This window comes from Metopolophium dirhodum, chromosome 1, assembly GCF_019925205.1.
Source record: "Metopolophium dirhodum isolate CAU chromosome 1, ASM1992520v1, whole genome shotgun sequence".
NCBI lineage: Eukaryota > Metazoa > Arthropoda > Insecta > Hemiptera > Aphididae > Metopolophium > Metopolophium dirhodum.
The window spans coordinates 115297355-115322168 of NC_083560.1; the positions used below are offsets into that span (position 1 = coordinate 115297355).

The 24814-nt window shown below is 29.1% G+C and overlaps 2 protein-coding genes across 2 annotated transcripts; both read right to left on the reverse strand.

The window, feature by feature from the left end:
* Positions 1–11167: 11167 nt before the first annotated feature.
* LOC132937000 (uncharacterized) lies at positions 11168–12980 on the reverse strand. Its single transcript, XM_061003826.1, has 4 exons — positions 12300–12980; positions 11941–12188; positions 11612–11874; positions 11168–11509 (listed from the first exon to the last, which is right to left on the reverse strand). The coding sequence occupies exons 3-4, from the start codon at positions 11795–11797 to the stop codon at positions 11168–11170; spliced, it is 528 nt and encodes a 175-aa protein (XP_060859809.1). The 5' UTR covers positions 11798–11874; positions 11941–12188; positions 12300–12980.
* Positions 12981–17983: 5003 nt separating this feature from the next.
* LOC132935384 (ADP-ribosylation factor-like protein 1) lies at positions 17984–22234 on the reverse strand. Its single transcript, XM_061001927.1, has 4 exons — positions 21790–22234; positions 18775–18991; positions 18340–18451; positions 17984–18264 (listed from the first exon to the last, which is right to left on the reverse strand). The coding sequence occupies exons 1-4, from the start codon at positions 21791–21793 to the stop codon at positions 18055–18057; spliced, it is 543 nt and encodes a 180-aa protein (XP_060857910.1). The 5' UTR covers positions 21794–22234; the 3' UTR covers positions 17984–18054.
* Between the last annotated feature and the right edge of the window lie 2580 nt (positions 22235–24814).

The following is a 24814-nucleotide window of genomic DNA, read 5'->3' on the forward strand; positions in this document are numbered from 1 at the left end:
CATTCGGGAATTGTATAAATTGAGTGATGGGATTATGTTGATTATTTTGTAGAAAGAGGGCAGAGGGAGTGTGATGTGTAGACTCGTGGCGAATGTTGTTTAATGTCCACTCTATGTAGGGTACATATTGGGGCCATAGGGAATGTTGTTGGTGGCAGTAAGTGCGGAACATTCGCCCAAGTTCTCGCATGATACGCTCTGCTGGGTTTGATTGGGGATGGTAGACACTGGTGTGGGACACTTGTACATTATATTTGTTGAGGGACGTTTGCCAATATTTACTGATGAATTGTCTACCGTGATCTGATACAATATTCTTTGGGATACCGTAGTTAGGGAAATAATCTGTGGTTAATTTTTTGATACATATTTTTGCGTTGGCGCATCGGAGGGGATATAATTTTACAAAACGAGTGAAGTTATCTACAATGACGAATATATATGAGAATTGGAAAAAACCAGTAGGGAGGGGACCATAAAAATCTACTAATAATTTATCGAGGGGCTTATTTGAGAGAATGGGTTGTAGCGGACCGGCGATGCGAGTGGTCTTCGGTTTACACTTCTGACACAACTCACACGCCTGTACGATACAACGGACGGTTTTATTAAATGAGGGGAAATAACAAATATTTTTTAACGTATGAGCAGTTTTAAGGGGACCAGTGTGGGCATAATAATGATGGAATAATAATACAACTTGTTTGACCAAATGATTAGGGATATACAGGGACCAATGGGTATCAGTATTTTTTAAAGTATAATAATGTTTCCAGGCTGGTGGGTTGTTCGCCTTTAATTTAAATTTATAAATTTTTAAATTAATATAAATTTTAAACTTCTGACAGGCAAACAGAATACTCAGCAGCTCCAGTTCAGTCACTGTGTAATTCCTTTCGGCACCACACAGTGACCTACTTGCAAATGACAGGGTATTACGTTGGCCTGCAGCGTCGATTTGGAAAAGTTCTGCTCCAAGTCCTATGTATGAGGCATCGGTTTGGATACAGAAGGGGCCATTAAAATCAGGGTGAGTTAATGATATTTGCAGGGAGAAGGCAGTTTTTATTTTTTTGAAATCTTTTTTGTTTTGTTCAGTAAATATCCAGGGGGTGTCTTTGCAAATGAGATGGGAAAGAGGGTGTAATAGAGAAGCATGATTTTGAGAGAATTTACGGTAGAAATTACAAAAGCCGAAAAATGATTGTAAGTCTTTTTTGCTGCGTGGTTCGGGAAAATGTTGAAGGGCGTTGACCTTATCGGGGTCCATGATCATACCATTAGGGGATATAAAGTGACCAAGAAATTTTATTTGTTGTTTATGGAAATGGCATTTTTAAATTTAAGGGTGAGGCTGGCTTGAGAGATTTTATGAAAAATCCACTCCAGGGTCTCAAGGTGGGCTTCAAAGGAAGGGGAAGATAATAATATGTCGTCGACGTACGTGTGGATGTCATGAGGGGAGGGACAGGGTATAGTATAATTGTTGAGGGCGGCTTCTAATCCTTTCCCAAAGGCAGCATTGGAAATATTTAACCCAAAAGGAACTACACAAAACTGGTAGGACCTTCCGTCGTAGAGAAAGCTTGTGTACTGACGAACCGAGGGGTCGAGTGGGATTTGCCAATAGCCAGAGGAAAAATCAAGAGAAGAGAAAAAGGTTTTGTTATTAAATTTTGCTAAAATGTCATCGATTGGGGGGGAAGAATGATGGTATTTAATTTGCGAGCGTCTCCAGACATAAACGTAGTGTTCGGTCGGCTTTTATAACAGTGACAAGGGGATTATTGTACGGTGAATCTGATCGTTCGATCACCCCCCACTTAATCATCTTATCAATTTCATTTTGTACGGCGGGACGACGAGAGAAAGGTACCGGGTATGGTTTGATTTTGTAGGGGTCATGAGGTTTGATATTAAATTTATAAGAGAAAAAAGTGTGAAGGCCTGGTTTGTCTTTGAAGATGTGATCATAATTTTGAAGGAGGGAGGTCATTAATTGTTGTTGAGAATCATTAAGGAGAATGTCATTAAGAGCAATATTTTTTTCTGTTTCGAATGGGTAAGTTTGATGTATTAAATGGGAGGGACGTTCATACATAGTGAGTAGATCATCAGTCACAATAATATTTTTTAACGAATTGACAAGGCTATTCGGGTCGTTATCTTTAATTAATTTGAAGGGGATGTGGTCTTTGACAGAGGGGAGGGAGATTTCCCTACTATTGTAGTCTATGGTCACCCTGTTTTCTAGTAGCCAGTCGGTACCTAAAATCAATGGTGTAGACAGTTGGGGAACAATTAAAAATATACCATGCGTTTCATAATTTTGAATATAGAAATTTAAATATATTTGGGATTTTATCTCAATTGTTTTATTACTGAGTGCTGTGGTTAATAAAATGGGAAGAGGGGGATTGTGTATTGATCAGGGTTGTGTATTGATCAGGGTTATGATTTAATATTTTGAAAAGGTCTTCGGAGATGGCAGAGACAGTGGCGCCAGAATCTAGTAGAGCATTGTGAGGTTTATTAAAAAGTGTGACGGGGATTTTGGGACGATAATTTGGGGGAGGTGTTTTTTTCAAAATCCGAGGATGAAGCTAATGGATGGGTGAGTATTGACATGTTATGAGGATTGTTCGAGAGGGACACCGTGCACATCCTCGCGGGCATGGTCAGACCTAGTTTCCGGAGGAGGGGTAGTGGTAGTGGGAGCTGGGACTGATTGATTATGAGTATGATATTGGGGACGTTGATAATTATTTTGACGAGGGGGATATCTATTTTGTTGATTGTGGCCAGAAGAGTTGTTGTATGAATTTCGATTTTGATTTTGATATGAGAGGGCAGTTTGATTGTTTTGGACGTTTTGAGGGGAGTGAGCTTGTTGAATGTGGGAGAGTTGTTGAACGAGTTCATTGGTGGTAGTGATGCGGAGACCTCTGAGGGCAATGGAAATATTGAATGTGAAATGGGACGTCATCTTGTCAACCATTTCGGCCTGATCGATCGGTGGTTGTAAGAACCGGGCCTTGCTTATCCAGTCCATAGCGTGCTCCTGCAGAGATGTTGGGTCTCTGTGGAAGTAGGGGCGATAGAGCTCATTGCGGATAGCACGTTGTTGGTTTGTTGACCAGAAATGACTTCGGAATAGTACTAAAAAATCTTGATAATTTGTTTGGTGGGGGGGGGGGAGTAGAGTGGTATACCAGAGACGGGCACCTTCAATAAATTTGGACTTGATATAGTTAATTTTTACATTGTCTGGGATTGGGGGTTGAGTTATAAAATATTGTTTAGCTTGTTCAATAAACTCCTCAGGGTGGACTGGGACTAAGTTGCCATCATAGGGGGAGAGCTTTGTAGAGTCTAAGCTAATGCCAGAGCTGTTGGACAGGGTAGTACTATTTAGGGTGGACGCGGTATGACTAGGGAATGAAGTATTATAATTAGGGGCGGAAAAACTAGAAATATTTGATGGGACAGTGGATTGGGTTGGAATAGAATTAGCGACGGTAGTAGAAGTTAAGATACTATTAAATGAAACTTGGGGCATTGATTGAGAACAGGTGGGGGCGATTGGGGGGGAAACTAGAGGGACTGAATTTTGAAACTTGTTTTCCAGAGCAGCTAGCCTGGCACTCTGACCTTCCACAAGGCTGATCCTATCACCTAGAGCTCAGACAGTGTGTCGCTAAGCGCGCGTTGGGAGTTGGTTGCACATTTCTGGGATTCTTGGGACCGCTGTTGTTGTTGTTTGGAATTCTCGTTTTGAATGGCAATGAGATCTTTGTTGACTGAGGATTGAAATTGTGAGAACTTAACTTTGACTTCAGAGTCATTGTCATCGATTCGAGTACACAGTTCATCCATGCGCGCGTCTAGTTCACCGAACTTCCGGGAGATGTTTTCGAGCTGGGCGTTGAAAACGTCAGACATGTTGGAGACTAGCTGGGCTAACGACTCTAGGGAGAGAGGGGGGGTTCCTACAAGGGATTGATTAGCATCTTCAAGACCTGACATGGTGAGATCAAAATCAGTGGCAGGAAGTATAGGGGAGGGATAATAGCTTGAAGGGTTGAACCTATCAGGCTGTTTAGTCTGGCGTTGACCAGCACTATGCATGGATCAGTAACGGGGAGAGCACAAAAAGAAATTTATAATAGTGGAAATAATTAAATAGTGAAATAGTTTTAAAATATTTTGTAATAAGAATTTAAGATTGTTAGTAATAAACGAAAATCTTTTAAGAGATTGTAATAATAAAGTAATATAATGATAATGAAAATATTTATAATATAAATTAATTAACAAGCCAAAACTAAACTGACTCAATAGAATGATAAATTTTAAATAATATCTAAGGGACATATAAGGGGAAATAGTGATAGTTATATTGAAGTTATAATAAATAAAACTATTTCTAAGCAATAGAACAAATACACTGGTCCAAGTATTATAATAATACCATACAGCAAATTGATTTTCTATGCGAAGCACCAATTCATAAATAAAGCAAGAACAATATAATAATAATGCTAATGTGACAATTAATTTAAATGTAATAACTGACACACAGTCAATAGAAAATATATTATAGATTAAATAGAATATTTAAATTATATGCACTGAGCACACAAGATTATTAGTGTGATAATAACGTACCAATAAAATAATATAAATTGTTATCCTACAAGATAGATACTATAGGGGAAAATAATTGTAATTTAACAAATAATATTTTAACTATAACAGAATAGTAATACAGCGAATATGCCTTAAACAACGTTGTATATATAGAAAGACAGTAGAATTATTAAATATGCTCGGCATTCCTAATTGCAAATCTGGCTACTATCTTAAAGATGACGATCTAACGTTTATCTGTGACCAATTCAATTTCAACTTATATTTAATACACGAAAATTTCGAATATACAAATGCCATAATTTACTGGAAATTAAATAGGAAAAACATAGGGATATTCAATAAAAATTGCCATTGGACACCAGGAATCATAACAGAAACATATAACCCAGTAACCCACGTCAATTTAATTTAATTTGCATTTTCATTAACTTTTAAGTTTTAACTGGAAATACATTCATTTTTTTTTTATTATTCAAAAATTTTTAAATTGGGCCATTGGGGTAGGTACTATGATTCACCCAAGGGTTGGGGCACAAAAAAAATATATAATATATCAATATTAATAATAAAAATAATTACTCTTACATTATTTGCAAAAACGGAATGTACTTACTTTCGTTTCCATTGTGTAATTATTATAATATTTGTTAATAATTTAAACGATTAATGAAGTAACAATAAAAATAACACACAACGTAAGATACAAAATAAAAAAAAAAGTTAAACAAGATTCATAATCCAACGTCTACTGCTTATAGCATCGACTTATTCGAGCAAATGCAGAAACAACAATGATATTATAAATTATACTATTATGGTTATTGGTTATTAAATTAAAATATTTCCTACTCATTTCTATAAATAAAATATTGTCTGTTTCCGTTTTTAACAATAATATTTCAATACTACATATTATTAAACCTATTTGTAGTGTTTATTTTATTTAGATCGCAGACTAGTTAATAAATAGCATCTATAATCAATGTAATATATAGACTATAGTTATTATATAGGACTAACGACAGAAATTATTGGAGGGTGGTGCGCGGGGGTATTTTAGCGTACTTGCTAACGTCTTGGTGGATATCATTACATACTATAATATCATAAAAAAAAATACTCCCGTATTCCGCCTAATCAATATTATTTGTGTTAATAATAAATTATAATTAAAATATTTATTTAGCAATTTATTATGTAATCATACAGCGTATGATACTCAACACATTGATAATCACTTAAATGATTTTTAATGGGCCAACATTTTTTAATCGTTTGCACATTGTCAATGCAGAATAATTATTTATATATGTGGTAAAAAATATAATAAATAAAGATAAAATCTTAATTATGTTTCAAACTATGGAAATTAAATTCCTTCAGTTGATAAGTGATTAACACCTGAGACGTCTAGCTTTTGAAAATAAATTATTCAAAATATTTTTTAACTATAATACATACAGAAATGAATTTTCTCAGACACTGTTTGATTTTTACAAAACTTTTAAACATTTTTTATTTTACACTTACACTAAGTTGTAATATTTTATTTTATTTTATTTTTTATTTTAATTTACATTTTATTTATGTAATTGTTTTTAAATAAAACCATACACAGCATTACACCAATATGACTTAATGTAGATTACAAAAAATAAGTAGCTAAAATATTATTGTTGTTGCATATACAATATATATTTTATTTAGATTACAAATAATAGTTAGTAGCAAGTTTTAAATATGTACTAAAATTTATATCGTATACAAATTGAAATAAATTCAATTGGAGAACGTGACAAGACATCATGTAAGTATCAAAATCTAGTTTTTCCTTCGAGGAAAATACTTTTGTCAGGTAAGTGAAAAGTATTGTGAATCAGTTGCATATGATACTAAAGGTACTTACATATAATTACTTTTTGTAATGAACTTTAGAATTTTTATAGGTAACTAGGTAAGTACTATGAAATACATTTTAAAGAAATCATAGTTTATCCATCATAGCAAATTAAAAATATTTATGTTTATATTTTCTTTGTGTGTCACATATTATAAGTTAACATATTCATCAAACATCTCCATAAATGTATGTTTGAAGTCAAATATAATTAGAATATTGTCAACACGGTATGTATCAAAAATTGTAAGTTATTAAAATGTTAACCCCTCAAATGAAAATTGAGTTTTCTCGGAAACTGGTTACAAATTGTTTTGTGTCGGTTACAATTAGTTACTAAAAGGTTACTAAATTTGTGAACAGGTCTGGATTCGATATGACAAAGTCGGGGGGCTACGTGAAGTTAGCCCCCCCCCCATATGGAAATTGAGTTTTCTCGGAAACTTTTTGGTTACAAATTGTTTGGTGTCGGTTACAATTAGTTACTAAAAGGTTACTAAATATTGAAAAAGGTCTGAAGTAGATTGGACATAGTGGGGGGGGCCAACTTCACAAACATGCGCAAATGATGTATGACCTTTTAAACAATCGATCCGTAAATGATGTATAACCAAAAAATTGAACGATGCATAACTGTCTTACAAAAAAGGTCAAAAATAACAATAGTGATGCGCAAACGACAACCGGTGATTTTGAAATAACAAAAATCTGGTTTTGCAACGATTATTTTTTGTATTTCCCTGTAGCCTGTACTCGATTTATTGACTATAAGAAGTGCATAAGTGCTTGTTCCTCAGAAATATCAAAACTAAAGTTTAAAGAGTTTAGGTACATTATTATTATTATTTATTATTTAGTTATAGCATTTAGTTTTGTTCGACGAGCACGTTGTATTGTTCTTTTCAAACTTGCTACGCTAGGTAATTGACTTGCAACCGATAAGGGGACCTAAAAGTATAAACGTATGGCTTTGAATTTCAAATAAATGATAAGATTTTTTACAGTGATTTAAAATTGAAAATTTCGCACATTTATAGTTACAGTTAATATTAAGAAGAAAATTCGAAATAAATATAGGTAAAAATATAAAACATAAATTACGGTAGTATATATAATATGGTAGGTAGTTATTACAAGCTCTCAAAAACAAAAAGTTAACAAAATAGGTATGTACAAAATTAAATAAAATTCAAAAAAAAATTTCGGTTCACGAACACATTACATATTTAACTTTCTTCAAAATAGTTTTAACATGACTGCATGTATATTATGCCTATAAATATTGAGTCGAAATGTAAGTTCTTACCATATTTTTTCATCATTTATTTTACGATTCAAAATATTTAGATAATTTAATTTATCTGACTTGCTAAATTTCCTATGATTCCATGTCTTGTAGTTGCTGAGGCTCGTATTACACGAGGTGTTTCATGTTATAGACTAGGTAATTCATTTGGTGACCTGCAAAAACCTGGATTTAAAACCGGGACAGTAGATATCTGCACGGTAAAAATCTGGAGCTTAAAAATTTGAAATCCGTAAAATTCTGGACCGGACCAAACTGGACCGTAATATTCTGGATCAGACAAAACTGCACCGTAATATTCTGGACCGTAAAAACCTGGACCAGATATTATATATCCGTTTTAAGGGGGTATGAGTAGGCTATAAATATTAAATTTATACTACTCTTTGGGATAAATTCAAAAACCTTCAATTTTTAATACTTCTTTAACAGGAAAATTATATTGGCCAAAAGAGAAACGGCGGGAGCAAAGGGGTCATTTGCCCCCGGGGGCCACAGCTTGGTAAAATCAAGGGGCGCCTTGAGCTTGAGAAGCTGTTGTTGCCAGTTGCCTGTTGGAAACTCCTCAATTTATATTTAATAAAAATTTTAGTGAAAAAATTAATAAAATAAAAATTATTCGAATTCAATTTTATGTAGGTACTAAAGTACTAAAAATAATGATATAATAAACTGGTGAACTGATCATAAACTTCTTATCGTGAGTTATTTATACTCGCACAGGTTTTCCGATGAGTGACTGCTGAGTTGTGACCCTCCAACCATAATAGTTGACCCTGTCTATATGATTAGTGATTAATTTAAGATTATATTTATTTTCGATAAACAAATAAATTACGTCATCTACTGACACATGGTATAAATTGATAAGTTTTCATATCGCACATTCGCACATAACATAACCGTGGACTATTTGAGCAATAAGCATTTATATTTTAATCAATTGTCATTTTAACGTTTACTTAATAACAGTTTTTCTTTACTACTTTATAATAGAAAAAGAATCAAAGAAAATGCACAGAAAAATGATTTAGTTATTGCAAAAATGCCAAAATTGCAAAACTATTTTACCACACAGACACACGTGGCAACGAGATTGACAAGTATGTACCCACCTAATTATAAATTACTGTAACCGTCTTTCATTTTTGTTATAAATAATACGATCTAAATATCTATTATATCAAATATTTTGGTAATATGACTATTATTTATATTATATATTTAAATCATAGACGAATCTGAATAGGTACCTACTCGAAAACTGAAAATGATGTCGATGATCCACTACCAGTTCAAAATTATTAAAATACAATTTATATATATAATATATGTAAAATATTACATTTTCAAATCAAAAAATCATGTTTTTTTTTTTGTTAAAATTGTATTTATTTTACATATATTATATATATAAATTGTATTTTAATAATTTATATACGTTTAGCTATAATTGAAAATGTTGGATCTGGAAATAATACGGATGGTTCTATGCCAAATTTGAATTTGGATGGTCATATATCAAATATTATATAAAGTAAAAATTTATTATTTACTTTGGAAATATTATTTGTTGTTAAAAAAAAATAATTTAAATTTTAGGTGAACATGAATCTCGTGAACCTGAAAAATGTATTGTTCCTGATTGTTCTGTTGATGATTTATTAAAAAGTTCAAATTGTAAGTAAAATACAATTATAACTCCTCCTTTAAAAGTTCATCAAAATGATATGAATATAGTTTTTAACAACAACTTAATTGGTCATGAATTCATCGTTAACTTTTTAAAACTAACATTTAAAATATATAAGGTAAGTATACTTTTGCTAATAAGAAATAATGGGTCTAGGCCAAAATAGCGAAACAATTTACCGCGAATGTAAAAATCGCGAATCGATAATAGCGTAAATAAAAACAGCGAATTTTGAAATAAGCGATCATGCATAATAACGAAACTTAAAATTATATATCATTTTAAATATCTCGCAGGGAAATAATTTTAGGACAAAACCCTATGCAGGTAGGTCACAATAATATCGTTATACCTACTGATATCGTCAATATGCTATCTTAATTATTATTTAACTTATACATATACTAATGAGAATAAGAACTTCATAAAAGGTATAGCATATAATTTGTCACTGAATGTCTAAATATAATTATATTTAAATTGAATATAATTATTTTATTTAAAATTATTGTTATTGCTACTATAAATACTTATTATTAGAACTTAACGATATTATAATTATAATGAATGTATTCAAAAAATATATAAGAGACAAATAAACACTAAATATAATGATTTGTCATTTATATTCCATGATCACTCCATATTTTATTGTATGCTTTACTTTTTTAAATTTATTAATCTCATTTATAAACTATTTTTATCTATTTTTTATTCTAACAAATATGTTTGATTTTTACACTGTGTCATATAAGCAACCCGACAGACAGATGTTTCTCTTTTCGCTATTATGTATTTTCGCTCTTTTTTACAATTCGCTATTTTTATTTACGCTATTATTAATTCGCGATTTTTTCATTCTCGGTAATTGTTTCGCTATTTTGGCCGGATACCAGAAATAATACATTAAAAATGCTTTAGTTTTAAATAAAATTATATAATATAAATTACTCATTTATATACATTTTTTCAGTTGTCACAAATGAACAACTTACTACTGTTTCTGTTCAGGGATGAACAACAATGAAGCTAGATTTGATTGACATATATAATGTAAGTAAGAACTAATTTTATTTTTTTTCTAATAACTTCATTAGTTAAAGGAAAAGATATTGTTTCCTAATTTATTGATAATTGCATGTAAATATGTAAATTTATAAAACTAAAAATTCTTAAAAAAAAAGTAAATTTATCATTAAATATAGTCAATTTGAAAAAATATATTAAACATAGCCATAGGCGCAAATAGCGTTTGAGATTTGGGGGGGCTGAAGCCCTAGCTACTAAATGAAGCATTGAAACATTTATACAAGTAATTAACACCAAAAAAAATGTTTAATACAACATATAGGTATATTGTATACTGCTTACTTAATTACAATATTGACAGAAAATAACACTTACTAAATATTTTTTTTTTTAATGTGCTATTTCATGTAGGTACTTATAATAGTTGACAAAATTATATTTATAATATATAATATACATTATACACCACATAACTTTTAGGAAAACAATAGGAATTATTACTGTAAGTATGGCTTTAGAGCAACAATTAACAACAAAATAATATAATTATAGAACACATTTTTATTTTAAAAATGTACCTTATACATTTTTAGAGCTGTATTCTTCGGTTAGATTTAGCAAACGTGTTTAATATTGTTTCAGTATCTACTTTAATATCTTTTTCGATATTCAATTTTGCTAAGTTACTAAATCGGCCCTGAGTCATGTTAGCTCGGACATATGTGTTGATCCTTCTCATAGTTGAAAAGGACCTTTCACAAGTGGCCGAGCTCACTGGTAATTTTATTGCCACTTGCATTATTTTAAATAAATTAGGAAATACTTCTTCATTTAGATGTTTTTTGATATTTTCAAAATTAACTTCGTTCATCATGTTTTTCATTACATTCATTTCACATTTCAAGTTTGAAAAATTGATATCAAAAGTATTCTGTACAAAAATATACAAGCAAAACAAAATAGTTTAAAAAAAGTATTTGTCAAATGGAATTCATAATTTATAAATATTGCTCAAATACAAGTTACAACGTACTTTATAATAATCAATAAGAAAAGATGATTGTTGAAAATTTAATTTAAATAGTTCATCAACTGCTGTTGCAATGTTTAAACTCTCCTGTAAAAATCGAGTACTCAAACTAACTATAATTGCATCTAATATTGGATAGTTAGCATGCTCTTCCCAATATTTTTTCTTTGACGATTCACCTTCGTGCATCGAGTTCTCAGCCGCAGTTGTGACAGTAACATGGTAGTCCTTGAGGGTTTTTGTTTCTGTTCTACGTCTTTTCGAACCTGTTGAAAAAGAAATTTTGTACATGTTATTTCTGTGAAAAATTAGTTAATTTTAAAATAACCTACCTATGGGAATATTGATAGAAATATCATTAGTCTCTGCAAAATAAACAATTTTTTCCCATAATTCTGCAAAGTATTCTGGAGTACGATTTTTCAGAGTTTCTTTAACTCCATTTATTAAGCATGCCGAACTTCCTAATGTTGCCAGTTTTGATTGTAATCGTATACTCAATATATTTATTATTTTCAGAACATCATGAAGTATAAACAAATATATAATAAATTTATGATTTTTATAGTTGCTAAAATGCCTGAAATATAATTAATTAACTTATTATTTAAGTTTAATTTTTTTTTTATTAATACAATATGTGTACATAAATGGTCTAATATATTATTAAATACATTAAAGTTAAACATACCAATTGCTTGAGCGACATCTTTACTCTCCTGTTCATCAATTTCATTAGTTAACACATTGACAATAGCATCATAGTTGTTAATAAGAGCATCACAACTCTTAAATCTGCATACCCACCGAGTGTCACTTAATTGGGATAGAGTAATCTTAGTTAAACCTAGCTTTCTTTTCATTTAACAAAGTTATTGGATTTTCTTCAACAGTAACTTTTCTGATAGGAAAGTGAATCTAGTTGGTACTATGGGGGGTCAAAATTTCCCAGTAATTTTCAAAAGCGACATGAAAAACAAAAGAAAAATTAAGGAAAAACGGGAATATTCACTCAAAATCTGTGTTTGAGAAATTCGATTTTGGTTTTTGATGTAACTCTAAAACAAATAGCCGTAGGTACATGAAATTTTGACTGAATGTTTATATTATAATTTTCTATACACCACAACATTTTCCAAATATTTTGATTTATATTGAGCTGTTTACGGACATTTTCAGTTTCCATTTTTTTTAGTTTTTTTTTCTATAAATATCAATAAAATTTTATTTGTTGGGGAATAAAGCTTGAAAATTTAATACAAGGCTCCTACTATATTGTTACAATGACATTTGAAAAATATTCAAAATCTTTAGTCACAGTTTTTATTTATAAGCATTTAAAGTTCAAATTTTGACAAAATACGGAAAAATCACGAAAATTTGCAAATTATTTTGAGTTGAGAATTCATAAAAATTTTACTTTTTCAATCTAAGATTTGAAAATGTAATACAAGATTATCCATAAGTTTGTCTACCTTTATCAAAAAAAAAATGTCTACAAAAAAACAAAAAAGTCAAATTAAATTTTTATGAGCGTTTCAAATTTATATTTATACAACATTTGATATTCACTTCGATTTCTCGTGTAACAATTTTCTTATTTTATTGTAATTAAAAAATGAATGATTGTAGTTACTTGAAAATTTCACTGAATGTTTATATTTGCATTTTCTATACACCATAAAATTTTGAAAATATTTTGACTCTTTTTAAGCTGTTTACGGACATTGTCAGTTTTCATTTTTTTTAGTTTTTTTTTTCTATAAATATCAATAAAATTTTATTTGTTGGGTAAAAAAGCGTGAAAATTTAATATAAGGCCCCTGATATATCGTTCTGATAGCAGTTGAAAAAAATTAAAAATACATAGGCACAATTTTTTTTTATAAGCATTTAAAGTTAAAATGTTGACAACATTTATCAAATTTATAAATTATTAATTATTTTGTAGTTAAAAATGTATAAAATGTTTAACTTTTATGGCTAAGGATTGAAAATTTAAAACAAGGCTCCACGTAAATAGCCAATAGGTTATATATAAATTACTTTATTCACAATAATATCATCAAATATACTTATTTCATAGGCTGACTGACCGTTTTCGCTCAGAATCGTTTTTCTTATACAATGATATTATATCATTGAATTCAAATTTAACACCATCCATTACAGTGACACACTTGTAACATACTGTACAGCAGTGCGACATCCACTTATCCACCTTTTTTTTTAGAGATTTGGGTTACAATATCAACTACTTATGAAAAACTATGTTTTAATTTTTCAATCTTTTACTAAAAAAATTACCATTTTATACATTTTTAACTACAATATAATTAACAATTTTTCATTTTCTTTTAATTTGAAAATATTTTATTAATTTCTAGCTGAAAAGTAATTTGCAAATTTTCGAGACTGATGAATTTCGTCAAAATTTGAACTTCAGACAGTCGTAAAAATGATTGTCGACTACGCTCAACTTTTTTTTTAATTTTACTATTAACAACTTATGCGAAACTGTACCTACCTATTACATTTTCAAGTTTATTACCCTGCCAAAAAATGTTTTACCAACAGCAATTAAAAAAAAATGTTTTTATAGCTATCAATAGATTAAAAACAATCAAAATATTTTGCCAATATTCGGTAAGACAATTTATGAATCTATAAATAAATCGATATTGTTAAAAATTGGCTTTGCGTAAAAATTCTCATTTTAGATTCTGAGCGATGAATTTATTTTACAATGATGTGTGTGTGTGTATTTTTTTTTGTCATCACCTTTTAGGACAGTAAAAATGCTTCGATTTTCTTCAACAGGATCTTTTGGAAAGAGCAGGGGAAAAGAAAAGAACAATAAAGGTAAACGGGAATTTTTACACAAAATCGATTTTCGACAAAATTGATTTTGGTTTTTGATATAACTCTAGAACAAATGAACGTAGTCACTGGTTGTTTATATTACTATTGCCTATACACTATAACATTTTCAAAAAATATTGATTTGTTTTGAACTGTTAACGAACATTTTCAGTTTCCAATTTTTTTAGTTTTTTTTTTCTAGGAATGTCAATAAAATTGTATTTGTTGGGTAAAAAAAACTTGAAAATTTAATACAATACAAGACTTTTAATAGATTATTACAATGGCATTTGTAAAATATTAAAAATCTAGTCAACATTTTTTTATAAGCATTTAAATTAGAATTTTGACAAGGCGTAAAAATCACGAAATGTGTAAATTATTTTGAGTTAAAAATTCATAAAAATATTTCTATTTAAATCTAACATTTAAGTTCTCTTTTTAAGTCAAAGATTTTAAAATGTAAAACAAGATTCCTCATAAGTTTGCCTACCTTTACCAAAAAAAAAATGTCTACCAGCAAATAAAATTAAGTTTTTATGAGCGTTTGAAGTTCATATTTTTTACAACATTGGATACTCTACTTCTCATCTAGCGATTTTCTTATTTTGTTGTAATTCAAAAATGAACTACCGTAGATTCTTGAAATTTAGATCATATGTTTATTTTATCAATTCCTATACTTGATAAAATTTTTAAAATAATTTGACCTGTTTTGAGTGGTTTACAGGCAATTTAAAATTAATTTTTTTTTATAAATTTCATCAAAATGTTGTTTGTTGGGCCAAAAAGCGTCAAAATGTATTACAAGGCTCCAGATATATTGCTCAAATAATTGGCAGTCCTATTGCTAACTCTAGATCATTGCCGAGTACTAGTAGCGAAAATAACAGATCACATAATTATATCTAAGCAATGTCACTAAGTTTTGTTTTTTCACAATAAGCAGCCACCTAGAGTTTAAATTTCTTAATTTATTTCAGATTTTACTTTATATTTAAAATTGTTTATTTTCTTAATCAATACATAAATATATTATAATTATTATTAAATTTCAGTTCATAATTATTTATTTTTAGAATATTTGTAGAATCAAAAATGATATTTTTTAATTGAGTTAATATGTTCATAGATTAGAAAAAAAATCAATAAGGAATAAGAATAAATACATTATTACATAAGTATAGCTACATTTTACAAGTTGTTTTTACAATAAATTATACAGTAAAACCTATGTAATATGGAATAGAGATGTTCTGGGTATTAAATCGGGCTCAGAGTACTGGCCGAGTAAAATTTTTTATACTAACCGTGTATCGAGTATAGGTCGAGTAGAAATGTAAATACAAAATATAACCTATATCGAGTACTCAGGCATCGAGTAATCGCCGGGTAGCCGGAACATCTCTAATATGGAATGACGCGCAAACCTCTTTTATAGAAAAATTGTATGATCTCAACAACTCATTATGCGTGCAGATGCAATATGTCATGTAAATTACACAATACATGAAAATTAATTATTGGTATTTTTTTGTCAAAACAATGTATTAACCTATTTATTAGATAAAGTGCTTAAAAACAAGTTTGAAATCATCATGAAATTTACTTGAAAATCACTTTCTTACATTTTTAAATTCTTAAAATCTAATTTTTAAGTGTTAAATTTCAAAAAGGTAGAGTCGTTTTCATGTTAATTTTATAACAAATTCAAATGTTTTCAGAAGTTTTATTCAATGACTAGGATATTTGGTACAATTAATTGGTATAAAATAGGTTCATTTTGGTGTAAAACAGACAGAACCAATACTCTTAACAGAATATTATCCAGAATTGAGCTATCGGCCATTGGAGCTATGAGAATGTTGGTCTAATAACTTATGAGTAGTTTCACATGTGGCAATATCCTATTATTATGAACTAATAATTAACCAGTAAAGGCTAGTAATCTATGTAAACCTACTATTAGACAATTAACTCAAACAAACATCACATTATAAATATATTTACTTTTAATGTGCAAAAAAAATACTTTATGAAATTTTTTAAATAATTTAATGTATTATTGTAGTGGAAATTTAAAATGGTATAATGCAAATATAATAAATATAATTTTAAATAGCAAATTTTATTAAATAATAAATATATATGTTAGCAGCAATGTTTATATTTCATAGTAGTGGAGAATTAATAAACATATCGTCTATTTTGCAAAGCTAATGTTATTTTTTAGCTATTTTAAATAATAATGATGAAGTATTCATACATTACCCCCGATTAGTGTTAAGAATGTCTACAAATTTAAATATTCTAGTATTTAAAAATAATTATTATTACAGTATGATATTAATAATATTAAGCTATTTTTCATTATAGTTTCAATAAAATAGATTTTTTTAAAAATACATAATATAATAAACTAAAATCCCTATTATCTAATAATAATTATTATACAAACAAATTCTAAAATATAAATATCATGATAATAATAATACACAATATATCATGAAAAATGTGTAATTCATATACATGGAAAAAATATAAATGTATGTATATTATTTCAATAAATAACGAAATTTAACGATTAATGATTCATTTTGAAAGAAGTACTTTCTTTGGATTTCATAAAATGTCCAGTCTTTAAATATATTGCCTAACAATTGTTGACAATGACATAATTTATATCATTGCCGCTAACATACAGAAATTTTATATGACCATTGGCCATGGCTAAGGTGGTTGAAAGCGATCTTTAAGGAGTTGACTATAGGAAATATTTAAAATATATTATATGCTGAAGAGTGTGAGTGGGCGTGTAAATTATGATGACTATGTGTGACTTTTCAGAAATATATTCCCATCAATAATACATTGATGGTAACAACTAAAATTTTTAGAAATATCTGCTAGTACACGTCATGTAATTTATGTCAAAATATTTTTTTTACATCAATAAGACTAAAAACAATCGAGCAAGCAAAAAAAAATTCACAATATAGCAACCACCCAATTTTTATTCAGAAAACTTAATTTGATTCTTTATTCTATTTCTTTAGGTTGGGTAGAAAATATGTTTTCCATTTTTATATATTATTTCATTATTTTTATTATGTTCAATGTTACCCTTTATTAATCAAAATACATTTGTAATTAAATAAACAAAAAAAAACAAAACATTCATTTCTGACAACAATTTAAGAAAAAAGCTTAAAAATACAAATTTTTTTTGTCAAAATCCAAATTGGACCACATATTGTGTGATTTTGGTTATTGGTCTAAGTGTGTGTAATAACTTACTGCTTTCAACCGCCCTACTTTATTATTTAACTTTTATATGATTCTACCAAAATAGTTAATGATTGACAATATAACGGTCAATACTAAATAACAATAAAATGTTTGAACCTTAAAAAAACCTAGCTGTGGAGTATAAAATAAGATATCACAGCTGATAATTTAGTAGCCAACTTTATACAATTGAATTAACATTTTCATTAAATAGAGAGGACATAATTAAACATTATAACATTTTAATTTGTACAATTTTCTAATTACAATAGAAATATAATAAACATAGCATTTCATTATTTGTGATTTTGTAGAGTGTTACAAAGCCAATCCATAGCCTCATCAAGTCCTATGCCTTTTTTGGCTGATGTTTTAAATATTTGGAATGTTCGATTTTTTAAAGAGTCTAATCCAAGAGCTTGATGTATCTCGGTAACATTCATACAACCCTCAACATCTTGTTTGTTGGCTAATATTGTTAATATAGCACCATTTAGTTCTTCTTCCTATAAATTCATAGAAATTATATAAACTACAGAAACATTAAACTAATAGGTAATTAATTTTAAAATATAGCTTACTTTTAACATATACATCAATTCGTCTTTGGCTATACCCATTCTTTCTCGATCAACTGAATCAATTACATATACTACAGCATCTGTATTTGAATAATAACACCTCCAGTATGGCCTATAAAACAAATGTTTGAGGGAAAAATTAATACAATCAATATTTTAAATTAGAAACGTATCTTATAATTTATGATGAGGCACATTTTTGGAACGACCACATAATATGGGTCTTAATTAAACCAAATATGGATAATTATTTTTCTACAAAGCCTCCAAAATATTAAGATAAATTTAGGTTTTATTATATAGTACAGCGATAATATAAGATATAGATGCATACCAATTTATGGTGTTGGATAAGTTCACCTACTATTGTTATGTACTATATAGTATGCAATTCAAAAAACCTCTGTAAGTAATTACATTAAAATAAAATATTACCTAATGGATGTTTGGCCTCCGAGATCCCAAACTTGAAATTTAATATTTTTATAAGTAACTTGCTCGACATTGAATCCTATTGTTGGAATAGTAGTTACAACTTCACCAACTTGTAACCTATACAATATGGTAGTCTTTCCTGCGCCATCTAAGCCCAAGATTAAAATTCTCAGTTCTTTTTCACCAAATAGACTCTTGAAATAACTGTAAAATCCCCCTGAAAAATTATAATTCACAATTTTTATAACAGATTCATTTAATAATTTTAAACCAATTTTTTTTTTTTTAAATAATATACATTATATTTTTGTATTTGGTTATAAAGATATTAACAAAACAAATTTTATATGGATCAAGAATATTATACTATTTATTGAGAAGTAATTCAAAAGTTCTCATTTCTATAATTTACATTTTTATTTTCTAATAACTTAAGTTTTTTTTACAAATTAATAAATGACAATCAAAAAAAATAAATAAATTTCAATAAAATAAGAAAATAATAGAACTTCATTATTTTTCCCATATTCATATATTTTAAATGAAGTAAGTTGAGAAATGAAAAAAAAATTCACAAATTGCCAAGATTTGAATCCCAGTAACCATCTAATACTCAAATATTAAATAAAAAGTTTAAAAAAAATCTCTTTAAAATAATTAAAATTAATTGTTAATTTTGTTTTTACCTATCATTATTATTGAATATCAAGCAATACATGGATAAATTAAAATAGGTATAATATAACATATAAAAGTTATTTATACACAACAAATAGGTAGTAACGTTTTACACACATAATTAGTTAATCATGGCTGTATACCTATATTAAATAGATCAACTTGTTCCCTCTTACACACACTGAATAAAAACCAGGAGGTAACTTATTTATTTTTACAATTATATCAGAAAATCGCATAAATGTCTAACATATTTGAAATGTTGTAAATATTATATAATACATATGATACGTCCAATTATTCCTACATGATAACACTTTATATACTTTTCGGTTTCAAATTGGTTCGGATAGTACGTTATCTACCCATTATTTCCTAGTTGAACATTATATTGTTGACCTGCAATAGCCAGCAGATATCTAATGTTTTGTTGTATTGTTTACTAAGTTTTTTTATTATTGGCAGTTTAGGCTACTTAGGACTGATGCATGTGAATACAACTGGCTCTAGACAAATTACTGTGTATAGCGTTGATAGCCTAAAAATTCTAGGAAATTCTACAATAATAATTTCAATTTTATATTTTATATAAGGTAAAGCTAGATTTATAAAACAAAACAATTATTTTTATGTAGTTATAACCAAACATACTTTTGTTTAAAAAAAAAAAAAAAATATTCAACAAATATAGTAAAAACCTACAGATATTTTGCATCACCCAAGATAACCATTTTAATTTAAAAACTGTAGAAAATGTGAAAAAATATTTATATTTTCCATAACGATAACAGCTTGACACACATAATCCAAGTTCAACACACCCTGGTTCAGAATCACTAAGAATATACAACTTTCTGAGTACAAAGACACGGAAGTTTTAAATAAAACAAGGTAGGTACTTTGGCGGTGATGTACATTTTATTGTTATAAGACAAATTATATGAGGCTGGGCGGAGTAATGCAATAGTAATCCTCACATGATCTCACAATTAAAAAAGGAAAAATGGGAAACCAAACATTATGCAGAAAGAATATAACTAGAGATAGATTTTGGTAGAATTTGTTTTTGACTACCAGTTTAAATAAATCTTATAGGTATATGATTCACATAACAAACTACCTAAACACAGTACCGGATCTAGAGGGGTATGATCCGGAGCGCATGCTCCGTGCGCTAATCATAGAAGGGCGCAAATTAAATTTTAAACTCATATAGCATATAGCATAGGGGCGCTAATATTATGTTGTACCCTGGGTTACATAATTTGTAGATCCGGTACTGCCTATACATGAGATTAGATTATTTAGCTTTTCCTTGCTTTTTTTGTGCATTTAATGCTTTTTGTTAATTTTAATACCTATTTAGTTATAAATTATAATCAACTTAACAAAATTAAACAAAACATATTAACATAATTTAGCAACCAATTAAAACACCACAAACTACAAATTTCATTCCATTCTAAAACCTACGCAAGAAGTTACTTTGAAAATTAAAAAATTGTCATAGACCAATTATATAGTAAAAATATTTGGCATACTATCTATTTGCTCGTCTTTAATATTAACAGTTAATATTTCTAATTAATTTTCTAGTTAATATGAGTTTTATTATACTATGTTGTTCAAAATTAGCAAATTTATATTATATTCGTTGTTATGTAGGTATAAGACATTTTACTCTCATTCATCTTTTAAACTAATTATAATTACTATATTATTATAACTCATTATAATCGTCAAAATTGGGAACTTATGTTAATTATTACTGACAATAAATCTGAATTTATTCTATGCATAAATACTATACCTATATAATACCTAATATAATTACAGCTATAGAGGGACCAGAAAAATGCCACTAAACCAGTCCATAGGATATTTAGATAGTCGATAAGTTTTTGATTGCATGAACGTTGAATTGAATTTGTAAACTTAAACTCTTATTATGTGTATAATATGTGGGACGACTATGCAATTCTGTATGTCCAACATGATAGTCCATTTTATACAATATTTATAATCACAGATATCAAAATATAAGAACTAACAGCACAATTTTGTTGTTATTGTACTTGGGAACACGATGAATGTGAAATTAAATCGAAAACAAAGCACAGAAAAAACGATACAATTAGATCAACGGATAGAGCCATTACATAACTTCTAAACAATTCAAACACAGCACAAAGGCGGACAAGCTGGTATCATCAAATCCGTTTGAAGGACATCAGGTGTACAAGAACTTATGGGAGCTGCGACCCGGGCTGGATACGTCGAGCACCGACTTTACGGATCCGAATCACAACACACAATCGTTTGCGCTCGCGCCCTTACCCATTGTCGAAGTGACAGAGCGGCTGGTAACTGGTGACAGACAACGTGGACGGTATTTTGTGTCTCTCGCGTCGGCTATTCGCTTGACTTCGACGACTACTTCGGAACGACTGCAGAACGTCAGCACGGACGACGATTCTTCCAGACAACGCGAAATAATCACCAAATAGCGGTACCTAATCAAAATCGTTATACGGAAAAGTTGGTTGTCGAATTTATTGTTGTAGTCGTAGAAATATTATTAATTATTCTTATATAGTTGTATTAATCCGATGCAACTGCGATGAGCGATGTTCCGATGTGGAGGCGACGATAAAAAGTAATAACTAATAAGTCATAACGCGAGGGTCGACGGCTGCTGTTAAGGCGTGTTGTTGTGGACACTGTGTGATCCGTGGCGGGGGGTGAGGGGCAAAACGGTTTTTGTTTTTTGCATTCTCTTATCAGCCTGCAGCCGTCACCGCTCTTCGTCACGCTATCACACACTCGCACGACTACACGAGTCACGTCGTAGCTTGCCGCCGCCGCTGTCTACGTGTCATTTAATATTTTTTTTTTATAATTAGCCTATTACTATAATATAGATACCTAGTGCTATTATAGTGGTAGTACACTAGTACCTACGCAATTTATACACTACATTTTTATTTTTATAGTTACGAAAAGTAATGAATATTATGATCAATTTTGTTAAATAATTTTATAGGTACTAGGTAGGTAGGTATGTACAAGGCCGTAGCTGGAACAAATTGTCTGGTATGGGGGATATTTTATGTTACAAAGGTTCATTATAATATGCCTATATCATAATTTTACAAAATTTACTTATTACGATATACTCCAGTTAAAATACAAAATTATGATACAACCATAATATATAATACAGGTATTATGAAACAAAGGTAACCTAATTATTAACTTTGGTTGAACATACTTCTATAGTCCTAATGTCCTATTAGACATTAGTTAAGGTACTATAAAAGTAACTTAATATGATATCATCGTGACTTTAATTTTTATATAAATTTAGTTTCTTAAAATATGAACTACTAGGCCTCGGGAACTCGTGTGAAAGTAATTAACTACTAATTACTTGCATAATTAGTTTTTTTTTTTATTGAACAAAAATTTATATTTACAATCTGTATTTACATGTAGTACAATAAGTAAATGGGATGTGGGATTAGCGGGAGGGGGAAGTCACCCTAGTTTCAATAAAAAATAATAACTCTTTACTCTACAAATAATGTACAATTATGTTTATATGATTATATATTATATTATATTATGTCCGTTTTTCCTGGTACATTTTTACCAGGGACCTTTTTTTTCGTTTATTGCCGAGACCATACTTATTAATAAAGTCGTTGCTTATAATAAAGTCACTGGTTCAGTGCTCAAAATGGACCGGAACGCACTGAAACGGCGTTTCGGTTCGTAATATAAACTTTGCGTCTGTTCCGGTTGGTGAAAATTAAAATTTAAGAGTTCCGGTTCGTAAAAATCAACAGTATCACAATCTAGAGGATAAAAATTATAAAATTTCCTTTCGCAAAATATAATATTAATAAATAATATACTTAATATAGAGAGAAGTTCAATTTTTTGGTTTTTGGTTTTTGGTGCAACTCTAAAACAAATGACCGTAGGTACATGAAATTTTAACTGAATGTTTATATTACCATTTTCTATACACCATAACATTTTCCATTTTTTCTATAAATATCAAGAAAATTGTATTTCTGGGTAAAAAAGCGTGAAAATTTAATGTAAGGCTCCTGATATATCGTTTCAATAGTAATTGAAAATATTGAAAATACATTGGCACAATTTTTTTTTATACCTAAGCATTTAAAGTTCAAATTCGAAATTAATTTTGACAAAATTTATCAAATATTCAACTTTTATAACTAAGGATTGAAAATTTAAGACAAGGTTCCATGTAAATATGTTATATATAAATTACTTTATTCACAATAATATCATCCAATATACTTCGTAATGTCATAGGCTGACTGAACGTTTTCGTTTAGAATCATTTTTCTTATACAATGATATTATATCATTGAATTCAAATTTAACACCATCCATTACAGTGACCCACTTATAACCTACTGTACAGCAGAGCGACATCCACTTACCCATCTTTTTTAAGCTAAAAATTACTCATATTATTTGTATCTATTTAACTAATTATATTGTATTGTAAAGTAAACACGAATTAAAATAATTAAAATAATATTATAATCCACATATTAATTTTATGAGCGTTCTGGTTCGAGATATTTTCTAAAATGACATCTGCTAAATTTTTAACCGTCAGATTTTCTACCAACACGAATTTTAAATCTTTTCAATTTTAATTAAATTTTAAATCTTCACGTGAAATTAATTGATGTACTGGATATTCATTGATATATATATCGAATACAAAATTTCATTTGTTCAGTTTGCGGTATATCATCCCGTCATCCCGTCTACTAAAATTTAAAATGATTTTGCCCTATTGATTTTGTTCACTAAAAAATCTTGATTAGTTGTAGTAGGCCGGTAGGTACCTATTTTTCCAATGACATCGATTAGTTTATTTTGTATAGTAGGACTTAAATACATGTAGCTACTTTATATGTGTAATTTTCAATACGATTGGTCATTTTCGACAATTTCATTAGCACTCTCTGAATCAATTTTTTGACAAATATCTAACTGTTGGTCGCAATACAAAAAAATGTTGGCTTTATGATACTTTGTGACACTTTTAGAGTTTTCTGTTGTAACACTTGTAACTGGTGTAATTATAGTCAATATTGAACTTGAAGTAGGTACTTGCTTCATTTTGCCATGCATTGTTTTTATTTTTCATTTAAATGGTTTGTTTGAGTATTAGCACAACTAGTCTTACGACTTACGAGTTGAACATTTAACTAAAAAAACAAATAAGTGATATATTTTATTAAAGTCTAAGTAATATTACATTATTTCCTAAGTCTTAACAATAAATAAGTATGGGTACGCTCCACAGTGG